Here is a 22,398-nt window from a genome sequence, read left to right as displayed (position 1 = left end):
AGCACGTTTTTAGTACAAGGCATGAACAGGTTGCTTTCTAACGAGTTTTTGCTATGTACAGATTGCGATGAAGGGTCGTGTTTTGGAAGATTGCTTGGATGAAAATCTGAAAAATTTTCAGAAACTTGCTGAAATCTGGAATATTTTCTGATTTTGATTTGTTCTTACGAAGATAACTGTTATCTTCGTTAGAAACTATTTTGTTCAAACGAAGGCTATCTTCGTTTGGATAACTTCGTTTGTGGAGTTTAGTCCGACCCATAGTTGGCCCATTGTTATTTCACTATATAAAGGGGTTTTTCTTCGTTTCTTTTTCATAAAACGGAAATTACTTTTATTTTCAAGAAAAACCCTAAAACCCAAACTCTTTTCTTTTCTCTCTATCTAGTTCGTTTTCTTGCTTTGTTTTGCAAACCGTGATCTAAGTAAGTGTTTGATCTTATTTTCGTCCACGAAAATGATCTAGGTTTTCTATATATTTTCGATTTGATTCGTTTTGATTATATATATATATATTCTTGAAATCATTAACTGGTTTATCCAAACGAAGTTAGACTTGTGCAAACGAACTTAGACTTTAGTTCAAAACGAATTTAGATTTGTGAACATGGACTTAGATTTTGGATTGAACGAAGTTAAATTGGGTAGAAACGAAGTTAACTTTCGATTATGCCTTACGAACTTAGACTTTAGTTGATAAGGAACGAACTTAGCAAGGCTTAACAAACTTAGTTTCTTAGCAATGCTTACGAACTTAGTTTCTGTCCAAACGAACTTAGATTTCGTCTATAAGTTACGAACTTAGAAGATAAGTTATAACTTACGAACTTGCATGTCCAGTTTAGACCTTACGAATTTAAACTTCGTTAGGTGAAAATTTAAGTTTAGTTCTTACGAATTTAAGATTTATCTTCGTTTCGTTATTGCTTACGAATTTAGATTCTATCTTCGTTTCTGTATACTTAACGAATTTAGTGCCTATTTTCGTTCAGTTTGAATAATTTTGTGCAGTTTTACTTTGCGAAATTATTGATTAGGTTTTTCAATTCTGCAATTCATTTATTGTGATTATTTATCTTGTTTCGATATTGTGATTGGTTTTGCAGAAATGGCTCACTCTCCTCGTCAGTTTGTGAAGAAACATAATCTTGCACTGAATCTTGATCCAGATCAGCATAATTGCGAACATTTTCATGAAATGTTTACCTACATTGCTCGCTCGCGATTATTTTTTGCTTTTTGTGATTCGCCTAGACTTGTTAGGCAGTATATCGATTCTTTTTGGTCCACTGCTCATGAAGTCATTGTTGAAGGACAGAGTTTTGTACATACTACTGTTGAAGGCATCACCTTTGATTTCAATGCTGAATCGCTTCGTACTATTTTGCATCTAGGAGCAGAACCGGAAGTAGAAGAAGAGGAAGACGTAGAGATGACTTATGAGTTTGAACTTCTTCTTCGCTGTTTTCAGAGAATGGGATTTGTTGGCCAGGTCAAACTTCCTTTTGACAAAAGTGGTTTTCAGGGAAGATGGAGATATCTGGCGTATGCATTGCTCGTCTGTTTGAGCAATCGCAAGGCTGCTTTTGATCAACTGTCTGCTCAGATTGCGTCGCAGATGGTTGCATTGGTATATAATCGACCTTATCCTTTCTCACGATACTTTTATCAAGAGTTTATTGATCAGCTTAATGCTAGGGGGAGGAAGAGATTTCTTTTGTATCCTCGCTTTGTTATGGCCATAGTTAGACACTTTTGTCCTAACTTAGTGTATGACCAAGGTCCTCGCTACGTTCTTCATGCTTGGCCTTCGCGTCTTTTTGCTGATCTTGAAGCCAATACAAGTAATGTGGCTGGTCTTCATGATCCACCACTTTTTGGTCACCTGATTAATCCAAACTATCGATCTCGTCTTGAGAATGATATGTTTGTGGATGATGTTGATGAAGATTCTAATTCTGGTGATTCTGAAAGTTCTGTTGATGGTTCTGATGATGATTCAAGTGATGCGTTTGATGGTTCGGATGATGGAAATGATGGAGGTGATGTTGATAGTTCCGACGGTTCTGCTGCTACAAATGAGACAGACACAGATGATTCTGCTGCTGCTGAACGTCGAACTAAGATGATTCATGATATCTCGGCTGCTTCTGAAAGCGATCATTCGCATCAGTCGTTTGATCAAGAGGGTGTTCCGTTCCATAGAGAGCGTAGAAGTAAGGCTTGTCATGCTGTTCCCGCTGTTTCAGATTCAGCTAACTCCATTCCTGATGCTGCTGAGATTGATCCTGATGTTGCAGCTCAGCATGATTCTGAATTGCGTGAGATTTTTAAGATATGGAACATCCGGTGAACAGAGCCAGTTCGGTTAGTCCGGTGAAACGGCAAGGGGGTGTTGAACTTCAATATACCATAATTAAGCGTCGACGTGTTGTTGAAGCTTCTTCTGTAGCAATGCCTGATCCTCCAAGACCAACTGCTGCTGTTGTTCCTGTTGTTTCACAAGCACCAGTCTTACGTCCTCTGGTGGCTCCTTCCTTATCTTATCGACTTTCTTCCGATTCTTCGCTTGGTCTTCGTGTTGATCTTCTGGAGACTAGAGTTCGTACTTTGGAGTCTGATCTCACTGATACTCGAGTCGCCTTGATTTTTTTGATCAACTGGGTCAAGAATCAAGGGGGAGAAGTTCCTGAAGAGGTCTGCAGATTGTCAGCGGTTCAACCAAGACGTCAGAATGACGATGATGATGCTGATACTGCTGGTGATAGGAATGTTTCTCGCCCAGTTGAAGATAAAGGAAAGGGTGCAGAGATCGAGGGGGAGACAGGAGGTGATACTTCTGTTGTTGGTGCTTCTGGTACTGGTGCTGGTCCTTCTGGTGCTCCTCGTGATTCAGGTTTCTAATTTTGATTATGATAAAGATTTTTAGATAGAATCTATATTTGATTGTGTGTAATAAGTTATGACATTTTGTGTAATGAAAATGTAATCTATCTTATTTCAATACAATTACATTTCATCTTTATTATAATTATCATGATTATTCTTTCTATTCTGGTGTTCATTTTGTGAAAATTTAAATAGATGATCCAGATTATATAGATTTATTCTTTGATGGTGATGAGCTCGAGGAAGGTGAATTTGTTCCTGAACCAAATCTAAACATATTCAAGAAGCCTTATGGGTTTGATGAAGTATGGGACTCAATTCCTGAAGATCCATTGATTGAAGAGAGTAGAGTGTTGGATCAGAAGAGATCAGATGTTCGGGAAAGAATGCTTCAAGTTCCATTCAGTAGCCAAACTCCAGTTTTACATTTTGTTGTGTATGCTAAGAATGGTGATGCATTGATTCCGTCTGATTATGAGATTAATGTGACAAGACCATTCAATCCAAATGATTTTCCAGTTCCTCTCAGAGATGATGATTCATTACATATGGTTGATCGACATGTTCCCGAGAAAAGAGTTAATGAATGGATAGTACATAGGGAAACGTAGAAACCAAATCTGTATTGGACTCATATCTCAGACAAAGATTCTGCAAAGTACAAGACAATCATCTGGAGTTGGTTTTATGATGATGAACTGAAGCTGTTTGTTCTTAAGAGACCAGAAGGTTGTCATTATTTAGCGTGGTGTGAGAGACATTTCAGGAGTTTATGTGAAGAAGACTTACATAAACTTGGAAATAATTGGATTATCAATCCAAGTGATGATGGTTTAGCTGATGTTGTTGGTAAGAATCTTCGTAATGATTTCTGGTTGAGAAAAAACATGAAAGATTCAGACAAACCGCAGTTTAAGATTGAACCAAGACCGAAGAAAAGAGTGGTCAAGCCAGATAAAACAGGTGAGTATGTTCAACATGATGTTAAGTATATGATCAAAGTCCCTGCCAAGAAATGGGCACAAGATGTCTTGGACAAGATGGATAATTGGGAAATTGATCGAAATTCTGGTGAAGCAAAGATGTATGCAGACTCAAAGAAGAAGATTTTGTTGAGAAGAGTATATGATCCGATGCAGTTGGTGAACTTCTCAAGAAATGATCTGAGGAAGTTATACGATACAGAGTGTTCGTTCTTGCCATTTTGGAAGCATGAAGAAAGTCGATATCGTAAGATACTTCAACTTTGTTTAAATGAAGATATCCATGCCAATAGCAAAAGAGTGTTGTTTGATGCATGATCAGATTTTGAAGACTGAAGAAATCGAAGGTGCTGCTGTTAAGGGGGAGTTTGTTGTTGCACGTTGATGTGACAACAACAACTTAGGTTTGATATGTCGTTTAGATTAAGACATTATGTTATTTTATGTCGTATCTATATATGTAATTGATAGATTATGGACTTTATGTTTTGGTAATGATCGATTACATGTTTTGGTGTTATATATATGTTATGTATGATGTTTGTTGTGTGTTATACAAGTACAAACATAATATGTGTTAGGATTCCTTGTTGATGAAACACTAAGGAATATAACTAAGTCTTACATCTAACGAAGATAAGGTATATCTTCGTTAGAGGCAAACGAAGATAAACTTCGTTTGGTACAAACGAAGATTAACTTCGTTACATGGGCTGGGCAGCTAAGTTCGTAAGAACAAAGCCCAACAAGCCCAGTTCGATATGAAACATATATATCCGAATAAATACCTTAAAATGAGAAAACACATTCGACATACACGTACACCAGACCACTAAGTTCGTTCTATAGCTTATAGAAACGAATATAGCATCATACGGTTGATTATTTACTTGATAATTAGCGATATACACGTTAACTAATCAAACTAGTTATCTCGTGAGGATTCTGCACTCACAACATAACAATAGACGATCTCGAGAGCGATCTGTAGCTATCGAGGGATTCATAAGTGGTATCAGAGCCAATCGATATCTTATCGAAGGTTCGAGATCGTTTGTTTGATTATTTTTTCTCAAAACAACCTCCCGATACCCTAACTGTCGCTAAGTTCGTTTTCTCAAACGAATTTAGCAAACGAACTTAATCTCATCTTCGACGCCAGGTTCGCCCTAGGATAGAAGCTGAGAGCTCCCAACTCTCGCAAGATCAAACCTCCGCAAGCCATTCGGAAGTCTCTCAACAGACTGACGTCTCATTTCTGCATGAGCAAAATCCACGTACTCCATTCCTTTCTCCTTCTGAGTCTGTGAATGTTGAAACACAAGAGACATCTGCTCCTCTCTTGAACTTCAATTCTGCACGTGTGTCTAGAACCCCACTTAGGACACCAATGACACTGAAGATTGGCTATTGTGCCCATCTAAGTGATGCTGCCGGAACAAACGTAGAGAGATTGGCTATTGTGCCCTCTCGAGGATTATTTGGAAGTCCTTCCATTGCTAACATCACGCCAGCTCTGAACGAAGGCGCCTTAGTAGCTAGATTAGCTGTGCGACAGTCTGAGCTCCTTCGAGCTCAATCAGTTGCGTCAACTCTTCGTGCTTTAGGCGTAACGGTAAGTCTAAGTGACTCCGGAGTTATTCACCTTCATTTCCCACAAGATTCTGGTTGTGAAGCCGAATCATCAACTGTTGTTCATACTTTTGAACCAACAGGAAATCCTTAGACAGTAATGATATCTTCAGGTCACTCAGTAGAATCACTTGAGACTACTGATGTGCCAGATTCTGCTATTCCATTACCGATTGAAGCTCAAAGGTTAATATCTCAGTTTGTTGAAGGAATTGAAGGTCAAAGGAGTGAATTGCTTGTTTCTAGAAATATCTTAACTGGAAAACTTCCTGCCACCGAATCAAGTTCACCATCACCGAGATTGCTTACTGGAGGTGCTTTACGTATTGGTACTCCAGTAGCATCTTCATTACCACCTCGTGTAACACCAACAACAACAATCCAAACAACAACAACAACAATTCCATCATCACCAATTCAAACAACACCGATAATCCCAACAATTCCATCAACAACAACACCAACACCAATTACGTATTGCTGAGAGCTTCAAACGCACTGTACATCGAATTACTTCAATAAGCTGCTGTAGAGATCGCTTAGTTTGTTGAAATAACCTATTGTTCCTTTCTTGTCACACAAAATACGTAGTTGCTGCAAGCACCAACTTAGCAATAATACACTCCGCTTTCCTGCTTTCAGCAAATTGAGAAACATTTGCCAAGATAACATTCCAACGGGATGAAAAGAAATCCAACCCAACATTTAAACAGATATCTTTCCAAACTTTCCCCGCAAATTGACACTCAAAGAAAAGGTGATCATGAGAATCTGGTACAAGACCACATAAGGAACACAAATGTGAGGTAGATGAACCCACATGAACGTCCCATGATCTTAACATATCTTGAGTCTTCAACTTACGTTTAATTACCAACCATAGATGAAAGCATGTTTAGGAATACAATGTGTAAACCAAACAACCTTAAACCATGGAACTTCAACATCTCTCGGACGAATAGCATCCCATACATTTGCAACTGAAAAATCATGATCAACATTGTCATACCTCAAGCAAATCTTATCACCATTGTCCTCAGCGAGAGAAGGGGGAGCAAGATGTGAAAGCTGATCACGAATAGGCGATACCCAATTCCCATCTACCACAATATCTGACACTTTCGACTTGAGATTAAGACCTGCAGCAAATATGTCACGAAAAGCAAATAAGTTAGATAGTGGACCAAGGTCACACCAGGTATCGAACCAGGCCGACACAAATTTGCCATTCCCAATTTTGTGCCAAAAAAGGTGCCTTATAGTCGGTCTAATCTGAAGAATTTTCCTCCAGCTCCAAGACATATTACCACGATAAGGAATCTCCCAAAAATTTATGTCTTTAATTTTATACATATGAATCCACCGCACCCATAAGGACTCTTTTCCAGATAAAAGATTCCAAATGTGTACGGATAACAGTGCCACATTAAAATCCTTAAGTCTTCGGATACCCAATCCACCTTCCGACTAGGCAAACAGACAACCTCCCATGCAACCTTAGCCTTTCCTTTCTGAAGATCACCTCGAGACCATTAGAAACCCCTTATAACCTGTTCAATTTCATTAATCACAGCGGAAGGTAGTATGAACATAGTTGCGGGGAAAGTTTGGAAAGATATCCGTTTAAATGTTGCGGAGTGTATTATTGCTAAGTTGGTGCTTGCAGCAACTACGTATTTTGTGTGGCAAGAAAGGAACAATAGGTTATTTCAACAAACTAAGCGATCTCCACAGCAGCTTATTGAAGTAAATCGATGTACAGTGCGTTTGAAGCTTCTTTCCTTCAAGTTCAAGAAGAAGGCGAGTATGGATGGTATTTTGAGTACTTGGAAATTACCTAAGTCGATTTGTTTGTGATTACAAACTATTTTGTGTTTAGCTTTTATGCTTAGTCTTGAGGTTGCTCATGTTAGTGGTTTGTCACTATTTCATGAGCTAGTTTAGTAGTTTTGCTTTGTTTTGTACTAAGTCGTATTGGCATCCAGTCAATACGCCTGATTTTTCATTTATTTTATAAAGCTAACCAGGGGTGACGGCCTTTTTACCGAAAAAAATATACTCATTTTTCTCAAAAACATTCTTTTATAAATAAATTATAAATCAACATTCATGAGACTTGCATTATGATTTACAATGAAGAGAATACAAAAGAACTACGATAACCCACTACGTTATCTCAAAAGGTGTGCCCAGAACTCAGTCACCGATCACCAAAATAGCATGGTCCTTCTTGATTGTGTTCTCTGCATGAAAGATAATCGCCTAGTTGCGAAACGGTACCCAAGCCTCAGTAGACTTGAATTTACCGTATTTATCTTTCACATAGACATTCGTCCAATATCCATCACTCTCAGTGGAAGTCCTGGATTTTGAAGTCTGTCTCCTGTTTCTTGGCACCCTCTCAGGAGATAACTCAATCTTTCTCCTCGGACTATGTTTTTGAAACATTGAGGAACGACCAGTCTTAACCGTTCTTGTGAAACGATCATAAAAGCATGTATCGTCTTCACCAACACGATTAAAGACTTCTCGTTTTGGAGTGGAATTCCTCTTTTGAGTCTTGTTATGAGCTTGGCACCATTTGAAGGTTTCGTTGTAGATACACTTCTTGGCTTTCCATGCTCCTTAGCAACATTACTTGAAGAATTTCTTGAAGTATAATCTACATAGTATTTCTTTTTATAATCCCTCATAAATGTTGGATTTGAAGTACTAATTCGACTATTTCTAGGTGAACCACTCCCTTCAGGTAAGTCCCTTTGAGAAAGCTTTTTAGGTGAAACACTCGTTGACCTTTCTTCAACATGTTTACCTATGTTCTTTCTCAACTGAACATCCACAACTTCAACATCTCTGTCACTTGAATGATTAGACCGCCTTGATCTACTGGATTTACCCTTTTGAGGACATATACTTGCCACATGTCCCTTTTCTCGGCAAGTGAAGCAAGAGATTCTATTAATATTTTTCATTCTCCGCCTTTTACCCTTAACACGGTAAGGTGAATTCATATCTTGCTTAGTCAAGGTATGAGAACTTTGATCATTAGATGTCATCCCTTGTAGCTTCAATTTTGCAGACTGTTCAGGATCAACTTCTGATTGAGCAGTTGGATCAATTCTGAATTTAACAAACTGAGGACTTTTGATGGTATTCTTTGATGTCATAGAATCATTCTCTCTTTCATTAAGTCTAATCTTGTCTAAGAGATTCTTTTCTCTTCTAGTCAAGATGTTCACCTGTTGTCTTAAGAGTGATTTTTCTTCTTGATCCTCATCTATCCTCTTTTCTAAATCATCAATCCTTACATATAACTCACATGCAGTTTTAGATATTTTAAGATTATCTTTACAAACATCAATTAATGAATGCAAAGAAAAATCTATTCGTTGCTGAGGAGCATGCAAGTCTATCATAAAGGTAACTAGATCCTTTACTCCCTAGTTTTTTGGAATCTTTACATTTTGAACCTTTGAAGTTTCTCCCTTCGAACAGTTATCACCATCTTTTATACTTGAAGCTTCAACATTTGAAGGTGATTTTTCAAGTGAGGTGAACGGAACATTTTCATCAGTAGGGTTTCTTGATTCTTGAGAGTATGTTTCATCCGAATGAACATTACTGCTTCTTGAATCAACTTCAACAACACACGCGTCATTTTCTTCATTGACATTTAAACTCCAGTCATATGATCCGTCTTGTTGTTGAAACAGCAAAGCTTAAAAGTCACTTTGACTAACGAAGCTTTGGTTTCCACTAGACCCATCATTATATGACTTTTGTCTTGAGGTGTTTGAAGATGAATGTATTGTCCCACCTTGATTGAAGTTCTCACGAGTCACAAAAGACCAGTCATCCTTCTTAGGTATCTGGCATTCCCTAGCAAAGTGTCCAAAGCCCTCACAGTTGTAACACTTGACTTTTGACTTATCAAAACCTAGCTTGGAACCCACGACCTTTCGCCCTGTTCTTGCCAAGAACTGTTTAGCTCAAATAGTCAACATGGCCATTTGCCGTTGTAAATCTATCTCTCTAAGTCTAAAGGATCAATCTGCTCATAGTCTTCCTCTATAAGACTCGGATCTTGAACCTTTCCTTCGATAAACTGTTCATATGATGTCACAAATGACTCAAGAACGGATAAGCGACTTTCCACACATTTGACACTTATAGGCACGGTGGAACTAGTTTTGGAGGTAGGATATCCTCGGTTGCCTAAATTGTCGCTCTGACACGAAACACAACATATGTTCCCCTCAGAGTCAACTGAGATCCTTTGTAAGTCAACATCTTTACTCAGGAAAGCCTTTGTGCTTCCATCAGGGGAACTTGGACTTGCATTGATCGAAGGCCTACCGTAATAAAGCTCTGGAATCTGAGCATTATTATATCCTGCTTCCCTCCTCTTTTGTTTCATTTCTAGTCCCCTAAACTTAGCAACTCTTTGAGTTAGAGACATGCCGTCAAAATCTGCTTTCTCTTGCAAAGTGGTAATATAGTGATTCCACTTTTCTGGCAAAGAGCTCAAAAATTTCTTGACCTTCTCTTCCTCGGAGTACGTAACCTCAAATGCTTGCAACTCTGCTAGCAAATGATAATATCGTGTAATTAGTTGATCTAAGTTTTCACTTCTTAACCCATTAAATTCCATTATACTGATGCTTTATAAGGCCTTTTTTTATTCTTTTTAAGTGTTTCATCCCCTTCACAATGATTTTTTAATGCTAACCAAAGTTTTTTAGATGTATTGAATCCATTAAACAAATGTAGTATATCTTGTGGCAATGACATTTTTAAACATGAAAGTGCCTTTTTCTCTGCCTCATTTAATTTTTTATCGGATTCAGTCATATCTTGATAAGCATATACTTTGGTAACACCACTGTCCTCATATGTTGGGGCTTTATAACCTTCAGACATACAAGTCCACATTCTAATATCGGTGAATGGCATAAAGGATTCAAATCGACCGTTCCAAGAAAAGTATTGGTCTATGATCATTAGTTTGGGTGGTGAATTACCCTTACCAGTCTCATGGTCCATTAGTATTAATTGGTTAAGATAGTTTGCAGCCATTGTGTATGTGGTTCAACTTATAAACACACAAACTAGACAAGAACACGCAAATGAAAGTCGCAAAAATGTAGGAACACGCAAACACCAGGAACACGGAAATGGTCCAGGAACGCGCAAAATCTAAGAACACGCAAATTAGGAGAAATACGCACCGTTCAAGAAACACACAAAATCTCAAGAACTCTCAAAATTTCAAGAACAAGCAAAACACAAGAACACACAAAAGCCTTGGTAATATCGAAACTTGCACGAAAGGTACTAGTGTTCAAGAACACGCATAGTACACTTATCAAGAACACACAAACACCACTTTCCCACAATTTCTTAGATCCCGAGCCCGATATTGCTCAAGGATACACAAGATTATGAGAAAATGTTACTAGGATATAGATTAATCAATATTTGGCAACAAGTTTGAACCTTTCTTTCAAAAACGTGCCCAAAGATTAAATTTCACCTAACTCACGTAAATAAAGGGATACTACAAAACCGTTGTCAATCTCTAACCAAGGTTACGAGAACCTGGCTCTGATACCAGTTGTAAGTCCCTCTGATCTTGTACTACTATCAAACCAGATATCGACTTAAGGATATGTCGAGGTGCGGAAATTCCTCGAGATAACCTACGGTTTTTATATCTACCTTTAGATGATATATATATCACTATATATATATATCTTTTACGTGATGATAAACACTCTGGGAGCGGCTCTCCGGACGCACCTTACCAAACACGTGGTAACTTGCAATCTACGAGCCGTTTGGGGGGCCGGGTGTATTTGCGGTTCGTGCACGAGATGAGTATTACCCACAAGATCAACCGTGCATGTTCTTGGTTTTCTCTCTCTAGGATTTGCTCGTTTCTCTATCTACACTCTTGTCCAAACACGCATGACACACACCCTCTATTTATAGGCAAGGGCTAGGAACACGGAAATGGCCTTTTGCGTGTTCTGAAACACGCATGCCCATGCGTGTTTCTAAGCCCAAGCCCATTAGGGTTTTGGCCAGTTTGCGTGTTTCTGTGGGCATAGCATACTTTTGCTTGTTTCCACAGAAACTCTTAAACCATTTGAGAGTTCTTGAGAACAAGCATATTTTTGCTTGTTTCTTAGAAACTCTCAAATGAACATTTGAGTGTTCTTACTTGGACCAAGCAAGACTTTTTGCTTGTTTCTAAGAACCCTCAAATAACACTTAGGATATGGTGAGTAAATGTCTTTACTGCTGTCAAGACGCAGAACCGACATTAACTCAACTAATGCTTTAACTGCTGTAAAGATACGCAGAACTAGCATTAGCCTTTGACACTTTTCAACTGCTGTGAATACGCAGAAACAAAATTAACTTAATGACTATTTACATGTTATGTCTAAAACCTGCAAAATACAATTAATAAACAAACATATAAACATAAGTTGGATCCCAATTGGCTTTCAAAAAATATGCCAGGGTAATATTAAGACAAACGGTAATTACAAGATAATTACAAGACTTGAAATTATACACTAATTTACTACACATATCTAGAATGCTCATGTCACTGAGAATCATGCACTAACAAGGCAGTGGTGTTCACTGGTTTCCCATCAGGATCTGAATCTATTGTTAAAGGTGCAGAAATTGGAGTTGCCTTAGATGGTGAAGAATTCATATCAAATTTTCTTAAAATATCTCTAACATATTTTTCTTGATTAATAAAAATACCATCACTAGTTTGTTTAATCTAGAGTCCTAGAAAAAATTTTAATTCACCCATCAAACTCATTTCAAATTTTGAAGACATAGTTTTTGAAAAATTTTTGCACAAAGATTCATCAGTAGAGCCAAAAATAATATCATCAACATAAACTTGTACCAACAGAAGATTACCTTTTTCTCGAAGAATGTATAAGGTATTGTCAATTGCACCTCTTTTGAAACCGTTTTCAGATAAGTGTTTAGTCAGAGTATCATACCAAGCTCGAGGGGCTTGTCTGAGGCCATACAGTGCCTTGTCCAGACAATATACCCAATGTAGATGCTTTTCATCAATGAAGCCTGGTGGTTGCTTGACGTAAACTTCTTCTTCTAATTCTCCATTGAAAAATACACTTTTGACGTCCATCTGGTAGACCTTGAACTTATGATGAGCAGCAAAGGCTAAAAAAATTCTGATGGCTTCTGGCCTTGCTACAGGAGCAAATGATTCTTCAAAGTCAAGATCTGTCTGGACGTAACCTTGTGCTACTAATCTGGCCTTATTTATGATCACGTGTCCATCTTCATCAACCTTATTCCTGAAGACCCATCTGGTTCCAATTGGTTCTTTCTTGCCAACTGGAGGAGGAACCAGATACCAAACTTTGTTTCGTTCGAACTGGTGAAGCTCTTCTTGCATAGCTATCACCCAGCTTGTGTGACATTCGTCACCAAAACCGGTACTTTATTATAGCCTCTAACTTAAATTCCAAATTTTTTGACTAGTCAAAGTGTCTATATAATATAACAAGTGTAGAATTTTGGTGAATAAAATCAATAATTATCAAAGTAACTTTTATAATCAATACAAGTAGTAAAATAGAAATAATAATAAGATTATACATCAAAAATGGTAGAGTATAACATTTAGGGGGAGAGGGGACGACCAAAAAAAAAAAAGAAAGAAAAGACAAGTTGTTTTTCTATTAGAACTTTTGTTAAATTATATATTAATATATCCTAATTACATTCAAACTCTAAAACACTTATCTCCATAATAAATATAAACTAAATACCCTTAACAAAACTATAACAATTGACTTCGTATCCCTGCCGTCAAACAAAAGGGAGCATCCTCACAAAAACCAATTTATTTATTTTTTTCATCATACAATTGCCAATACATTCATCTCAAGGATTCTTGAATTTTTTGGTAAGATATTATACAATTTCATTGTGTTCTCAAAAGATCTTACCGTATAAAAAAAAATCCATGGTTAAAATACTTACAAGTTTATATTTTATATTTTTAAGGTATCTAAAGAGTGATCATCAATCTTGGGGTAAATTACTTATCTCTTCTTTTCATATATATCAATATATCTATATATTGTGGATCTTTTATTATAAGTAGCCTATTTGATGAATATATATTATGGCAAAACTTAGAAGAACTAATAAAAGACTTTTTAAAGTTAAATCAAGAGCTTGAAGTATAGATCACATTAATCTTAAAAGTTTACGTATTATATGTAGTGTAGTAATTAATACAATCTAAAAAATCTAATTATGAACACATGAAAATCATAATAACAGATTTATATAGGTGTTGGAAAGATTTGAAAGTTTATATATAAATATTTAGTTGTAGTAGTCTTTAGAACAGTAAGTTGGAATTACTTCAGAATCTGGACAGATTCAGTTTGCTAACTTGGAAAAGTTGTATCTTGGTCATGGAAGATGGTTAAGTCATGTTTTTGGTGTCCAAAATTAAGTTCAGGAAGTGTACTTTTTGGTGGAATTGGTTTCGTGTCAAAATATGAAGTTTAAGGTTGTCAAACGAATTTTACAATAAAACTGCGCAAAGCTGAGTTTTCCGAACAGATTTAGGTCGACTTCAAATAGTCATATCTTGGTCGATTTTATGAACTTGAAGATTATTTTTCTCCAAAAACATTTTTGAGATGTTAAGAGGGTACAGTAAAAAGATTGTATTTTTTGAAGCTCCGAAGGCCCTTAACTTTTATAAAACTTCTCTGCGCGCAAACAGTAAATTTTCTGACTAGTCTGTAATATTGGAATTTTTAAATAATAGTTAACGTGTGAAATAAAATAAGTAAAAATTCATGTAAGTGTATAACACTCTAAGGTTACAGTGGTTAAGATTTGAAAGCTTGAATTGTTCATTTCGTCCTAATAAAAAAATAGATAAAGTTACCAAAAATTTCAGTGAATATGAACTTGTAGAAACCAATGGTATATCATTAAAATAAATACACTATATTAAGTTATGTGACTTGTAACTTAATAATACATGACAAATCAATTGTGAATATTTTGAAAGTAGCCATATATGTATATCATCAAATACGGGTTACAATGGATGGTTCTTGACCATGTCCATAATAGTAACTTGTTCATATATATATGTTGTGTAGATTGTAGCGACCTTGTTGGACTTTGCATAACCACTTGCTTGTTGAGGTGAGTTTCGTGGCCCCTTTTTATATTATTTCTTTGGGGGAAAATGATGCTCAAAACATTTTTATTTCTTTACTAGCTGTGCGAAAACTAGTTTGCTTTATTGGACATATACGTGTACTTATGAAATGTGTACGTTAGCTTGTTTGCATTGATTTCATGATGCAATAGATGTCTGACGATATCTATTGAAGACAATTTATGGCAATGGATAACAATGATAACAAATAACCAACTTTATACTCCGGCTGGTAGTTTGTTGGTATAACAATGTGTGATTGAGTTGTTGGCAAGTGATGTGATTGAGTTGTAGGCTAGTAGTGGTGAGTTTATGATGTTGGATAACTATGATGGCAATGATCAGTATTTGGTATGCATACATGCTACTACATGTTTTATATTTACACTATTGTCCAAACCTCATATATCATGCACAACAAACTCATTTGTATTCCTTTAAACCTACGAACTCACCAACGTTATGTTAACATTTTCGAGCATTTATTTTCAGGTAATACAATGCTTAAGGAGAGTGAGCTTATGGACTTTAGGAAGACCAATAAAGAGATCCTTCATGGACTCCTAGATTGCATTTGAAACATTGAACTCTATTTGCAATTTGCTACTTCTTTTGATATTTGAGGCGTGTTGCCTAGACTTTCCGCTTGTGGAATTTACATTTATTTGAATTTCAATTAGTATGACTCTATTATAAAGTCCATGTGCTATTGCTATATCTTTTCGTCATATCCTACGATTCCGCCTAAGGTGGGTTGTGACAGAATGGTATCAGAGCCTTGGTTATAGAGAATTAGGTGGTTTGACCTAGACTATAACCTAAGTTCCCACATATAGCATGCATAATAGGGACTATGTGTGCATTATATATATGTCTAATCATTCATGAGTTGTTTCATTTATTTGTGACCAATATGTGTTTTGTTATGTGAACTAGGTGCTTGTATATGTTTATGTTACTCATATAATACTAATACGTTCACTATGAACCTATGATCACTAGTAAATCCTGCATTATTAGATTTAGCTTGTTTGGCAATACTTCTATGGGGGTTGTGGTAGTTTTGAGAATTCCTAGTATTTAGACCTATAATCACCTTAGTTGTTTAACCTTCTGGTGATGTTGGATATTGAAGGTAAACACATCACATAACACGACATTAGGAAACTAGAAATGGGGCATATATAAGTCTCCATCGTCCTCTTGAGTACAACTTAGAAACCTTCTCTTCTGCTTTCTATAGTGAAACATTATAAACATGTAGTGACTTAATGACCTGGTGTTCTTAGCGTAGATAACACTTCGCAAAGGAAAGTATACATATTCGAGAATGGGAAGAACTAGGGTGACCATGCAAAGTAAATTACAATCACGGGTGCACACGTTATTGTAATTTGCAATGCATGCTAATCTTGGGGAATCCCTTTGTTTAGGGACATAGTGGTTTTAGATCTGTATGGTTAAATGTATGGTAGCTCATTTCCCATACCATCGCTAACCAATCTAGATTATAGTCTCAAGATATACCTTAAAAATAGAAACTCGTTTCAATTACAACTACAACCATTTCACTTTAAAAGACTATTTATAGTGTATGCGAAAAATCCTTAATCAAAATCCTTATAATAAATATTAGATAATGCGGAAAAAAAGCACCACTTCAACATATATAATTAGTCGTGTGCGCGCAAATATATATATTTGTGTATGTATAAATAATAATACAAATATCACCTAATCCAAAATTTATACCTATCACATATCTCATAATTATTTTTCCTATTTAGTTATTTTATCGGTTTCTTTAATCATCTCATTTAATTATTAAATTCAAGTATTATATCATTTTGTAACCTATTTATATTATCACCATCTTAAAATCTTATATTATCATCGTTATGTGGTAATAGAGATTCCAAAATAAGCCTCAAACACCACACATAGATTTTCATGCTCTATTTGAGAGACCATCATGGTAGGTTATCCTTGACTCGACAAAGTAATGTAGAAAGTGAATGTAACCCTTCGTAAGCATTTTGGAAAGCTAAATCAATCTTTGAGCAAGTGTTCAACTTTCACCTCAAGATAGTGTCTAGAGTATCTTTCTAATTATTATATAATAAAACATTGTTGGGCTAGCACGAGATGAATTCATATCTCTCTCATTTTGTTGAAAATTTTAGATGATAGATTTTTAACTCTATATCTATTAATCCTTATTTGTACACTTTTTTTTCTAAACTCATTTCTTCATCTTATTTTTATTATAATAATAAGTTTTAGTTCACTATCTTATACATATTGCTAAATAATTATTTTCATATACGAAAATTTATACTCATTTATAGTAATCATAACAATCCTATTTAGCAAGCTAGTGTAGCTAGCAAGACATATACAACAAATATAAGGCACATAATCAGAAACAACTTAAAGGCCAAGAACATCATCAAGTAAACTCAAATGAAGTCCAATAATTCCACGCATGAATGTATAATCCCACATTAACCCAAGACATACCAAAGAAACATATAGTCGATATAATAATAGCACTTCATTTTTACTACAAAGCAAAATTATATGATGGACGTTTGAATGATGCCCCGTAAGTGGGAGAAAATTTTTATATTACCTCAATTTATTTAGTCAAGTCATTCGCAATCTTATTAAGTGAATCCTCCTACAAGTACATTAAGTTTAACTAAAGAGGTTGTTATATATTAATACTATTACCAAAAAATGTATTACAGTTGATTAGTCGAGTTGTCCATAACAATAAAATCCCTAGTATTGAGGTCTTGAATTAAGATACGTTGAACACTTAGGAAAAAAAATAATAATAATATGAGGGCCATTTTTAAGGGTAGGTGAAAGAAGGAAGGTGAAATAAGAGGGTGAAGTTGGTGAACAATTATGGGGTGGATGCGAAATGGGTTAAGGTGATGAAAAGATAATGATTATATTTAGCTATGGTTTTGTAGACCTTATTCATTGTTACTACCTTGCTTTATATTATTTTTATTGGTGATATTATGAGTATAGTGGGGTATTAAATTTGAAGGGAATGGTTAATGGAGAAAAGAAAAAGGGGAAGATGGTGAGAAAATGGAGTTGGCGTGACAGTAAAAAGTATTAATGAAAATGGTGAACGGTTAATAGTGGTCTAAAAAAAAGATTGAATTGGTTAAAGCACAAAATATATCAATGCTAGTTATGTAAATCAAAAGCTAAAAAAAAATAAAAAAAATAAAAAAAAAACAAAAAAAAAAAACTAACTTAGTTGTAACAAATTGAAAATTATTTATTTAAAACTTTTTCATTTTTCTAAAGCTATATACTTCGTCGATAAGTTGTTTTGCCAAATGAAATTTAATAACTTGTTTATACACATTGGATTTTACAAGTAAAAAGTTATGCTGAGCATTTCGAATATGTCAACACTGATATTAGTCCACCGTTAATCGATGCCAAAAAAAAAAAATTCTTAGATCTCTTGTGTCTGAAATAGGTATTTAAGGTGTCTAGTCCCTGTTATAGCTCCTTTTATAATGAACGTCAAAATTGAAATAGTTTTAAAGTTTTGTTCTCAAACGATAAATTCAACCAAATATAACACATCACCTACTATTTATACCAATCAAGGTGCTTCTTAGTTTATATAGATAATACTAGGAGTTTAAAATCTAAGAGAAACAAAACCATTAACTAAATTGTATGTGTTGTGGACCTTAACATAATTGTGACACCAACTCGAATGAATACTCAACATTTTCTTAAAAGTCAGTTGTTGAACTTTTGCTAAATGTCTATAGTTATTGTGTATTCAACAATCTTAAGACAAGAAGGTTTGATGTGTTGCAATCCTCTCAAAAGATTCTGTCAATGAAATTTTTTTTAAGTCATATCTAGTCATCTAGTTGATAGATTCGAGGTTATAAAAACATATTAAAAATCACTTTAGGTAGACCTTATACAAACAGTGAGAGACACAAAGACTACCATAAGCTATTTCTACTTAATAATTAAGATTGAAAAATTTATAAATTTCTAGAAGAGTAAAGTGGTTAGACTTGAGATTGTACAAGAAACTACCATAATAATCTTCCCAATGGAATGACATACATAATGCTATGCATGATCCTCAAAAAGAGCTATTACGAAAACAAAAGGAAAAAAAAAACGTTAGAAGGTTATTAGTGCTACTTGGAGTGTCGCTTTAGGAAAATTTCATACGATTAGTAAAAGGGCAAGATAGCATAAGTTTCCGATTTCTTTCAAAAATTATTAAATGAGTCGTTCGGTTAGCCTATAATACAATATTTCATCATGAGTTACGCGTTGGTTATGATACATTTCACGTGTCGAATACTAAGAAATGCCTTGTTGACGAAACTTTGAACTTATCATTGGATGAGAATATAAGATTCAAATACCATAAGTTACATTTGCGTAGAGAAACAGTTTTGATTTGAAATTAAAAGACGTACGAACTAAGACATTATAAAATTCAAGTTGTTTATCTTAAATGGAACCTTCAACGAACACCTTAAGAGCAAGGGGATGAAAAGAAATATATATATTATTGTGAATATGTATAGTGTATGGTTACGGTAGGTATCTATTACGTCATCAGTGTTTTGGTAGTGTGGTAGGTTAATTGCAGTACACTTTATATGAAACTGGACCGCGAAACAGCTTGAGATGAAAAACAAACATCACAAATTATCCAATGATAGATTTCAACATTAATTCTAACTAAATTTCGAGACGAAATTTTCTCAAGTGGGGGAGACTGTGACATCCGTCACCAAAACCGGTACTTTATTATAGCCTCTAACTTAAATTCCAAATTTCTTGACTAGTCAATGTGCCTATATAGTATAACAAGTGTAGAATTTTAGTGAATAAAATCAATAATTATCAAAGTAATTTTTATAATCAATACAAGTAGTAAAATAGAAATAATAATAATATTATACATCAAAATGGTGGAGTATAACATTTAGGGGGAGAGGGGGACGACCGAAAAAAAAGAAAAAGAAAAGAGAAGTTCTATTTCTATTAGAACTTTTGTTAAATTATATATTAATATATTCTAATTACGTTCAAACTCTAAAACACTTATCTCCATAATAAATATAAACTAAATACCCTAAACAAAACTATAACAATTGATTTCGTGTCCTTGCCGTCGAACAAAAGGGAGCATCATCACAAAATCCAATTTTTTTTTTCATCATACAATTGCCAATACATTCATCTCAAGGATTCTGGAATCTTTTGGTAAGATATTATACAATTTCATTGTGTTCTGAAAAGATCTTACTGTATAAAAAAAAATCCATGGTTAAAATACTTACAAGTTTATATTTTATATTTTTAAGGTATCTAAAGAGTGATCATCAATCTTGGGGTAAATTACTTATCTCTTCTTTTCATATATATCAATATATCTATATATTGTGGATCTTTTATTATAAGTAGCCTATTTGATGAATATATATTATGGCAAAATTTACAAGAACTAATAAAAGACTTTTTAAAGTTAAATCAAGAGCTTGAAGTATAGATCACATTAATCTTAAAACTTTACGTATTATATGTAGTGTAGTAATTAATACAATATAAGAAATCTAATTATGAACACATGAAAATCATAATAACAGATTTATATAGGTGTTGGAAAGATTTGAAAGTTTATATATAAATATTTAGTTGTAGTAGTCTTTAAAACAGTAAGTTGGAATTACTTCAGAATCTGGACAGATTCAGTTTGCTAACTTGGAAAAGTAGTATCTTGGTCATGGAAGATGGTTAAGTCACGTTTTTGGTGTCCAAAATTAAGTTCAGGAAGTGTACTTTTTGGTGAATTGGTTTCGTGTCAAAATATGAAGTTTAAGGTTGTCAAACGAATTTTACAATAAAACTGCGCAAAGCAGAGTTTTCAGAACAAATTTAGGTCGACTTCAAATAGTCATATCTTGGTCGATTTTATGAACTGGAAGATTATTTTTCTCCAAAAGCATTTTTGAGATGTTAAGAGTGTACAGAAAAAAATTGTATCTTTTGAAGCTCCGAAGGCCCTTAACTTTTATAAAACTTCTCTGCGCGCAAACAGTGAATTTTCTGACTAGTCTGTAATATTGGAATTTTTAAATAATAGTTAACGTGTGAAATAAAATAAGTAAAAATTCATGTAAGTGTATAACACTCTAAGGTTACAGTGGTTAAGATTTGAAAGCTTGAATTGTTCATTTCGTCCTAATAAAAAAATAGATAAAGTTACCAAAACTTTCAGTGAATATGAACTTGTAGAAACCAATGGTATATCATTAAAACAAATACACTATATTAAGTTATGTGACTTGTAACTTAATAATGACAAATCAATTGTGAATATTTTGAAAGTAGCCATATATGTATATCATCAAATACGAGTTACAATGGATGGTTTTTGACCATGTCCATAATTGTAACTTGTTCATATATATATGTTGTGTAGATTCTAGCGACCTTGTTGGACTTTGCATAACCACTTGCTTGTTGAGGTGAGTTTCGTGGCCCCTTTTTATATTATTTCTTTGGGGGAAAATGATGCTCAAAACATTTTTATTTCTTTCCTAGCTGTGCGAAAACTAGTTTGCTTTATTGGACATATACGTTTACTTATGAAATGTGTATGTTAGCTTGTTTGCGTTGATTTCATGATGCAATAGATGTCTGACGATATCTATTGAAGACAATTTATGGCAATGGATAAAAATGATAACAAATAACCAACTTTATACTCCAGCTGGTAGTTTGTTGGTATAACAATGTGTGATTGAGTTGTTGGCAAGTGATGTGATTGAGTTATTGGCTAGTAGTGGTGAGTTTATGTTGTTGGATAACTATGATGACAATGATCAGTATTTGGTATGCATACATGCTACTATATGTTTATATTTACACTATTGTCCAAACTTCATATATCATGCACAACAAACTCATTTGTATTCCTTTAAACCTACGAACTCACCAATGTTATGTTGACATTTTCGAGCATTCATTTTCAGGTAATAACAATGCTTAAGGAGAGTGAGCTTATGGACTTTAGGAAGACCAATAAAGAGATCCTTCATGGACTCCTAGATTGCATTTGAAACATTGAACTCTATTTGCAATTTGCTACTTCTTTTGATATTTGAGGCGTGTTGCCTAGACTTTCCGCTTGTGGAATTTACATTTATTTGAATTTCAATTAGTATGACTCTATTATAAAGTCCATGTGCTATTGCTATATCTTTTCGTCATATCCTATGATTCCGCCTAAGGTGGGGTGTGACAGCTTGGGTCATTCATTGCCTCGTCAACCTTCTTCGGTTCAATCAGTGATAAGAAACTGACATATAAACATTGTTCACTGGAGGCACTTCTGGTCTGAACCCATCTAGATGGATCATCAATGATTTGATCAATTGGTTGATTCCTAGTCCATTTAGAGTATTGACTAGAATTATTATGAACAACAATAACAGTGCAAGTATAAAATTGATTTTATGGAAGAGGATCTTGCCAGACAACTTCAATGTCTTCATCAGAATCTCTAACATCACGATTTGCATCATGAAATTCTTCATTTAAAGGCATTTCTTGAAT

At 34.7% G+C, this 22,398-nt stretch overlaps 1 protein-coding gene across 1 annotated transcript; it reads right to left on the bottom strand.

Moving 5' to 3' along the window:
• Positions 1-6,078: 6,078 nt before the first annotated feature.
• On the bottom strand, positions 6,079-6,806 carry LOC122604364. Its single transcript, XM_043777257.1, has 2 exons — positions 6,383-6,806; positions 6,079-6,275 (listed from the first exon to the last, which is right to left on the bottom strand). Exons 1-2 carry the CDS (start codon positions 6,804-6,806, stop codon positions 6,079-6,081), a joined length of 621 nt encoding a protein of 206 aa, XP_043633192.1.
• Positions 6,807-22,398: the final 15,592 nt, after the last annotated feature.

The sequence above is a fragment of the Erigeron canadensis genome, chromosome 6, assembly GCF_010389155.1.
Source record: "Erigeron canadensis isolate Cc75 chromosome 6, C_canadensis_v1, whole genome shotgun sequence".
NCBI classification, from domain to species: Eukaryota; Viridiplantae; Streptophyta; class Magnoliopsida; order Asterales; family Asteraceae; genus Erigeron; species Erigeron canadensis.
The sequence above is the reverse complement of the archived record's forward strand: the minus strand, read 5'-3'. Positions and strand labels throughout refer to the sequence as shown.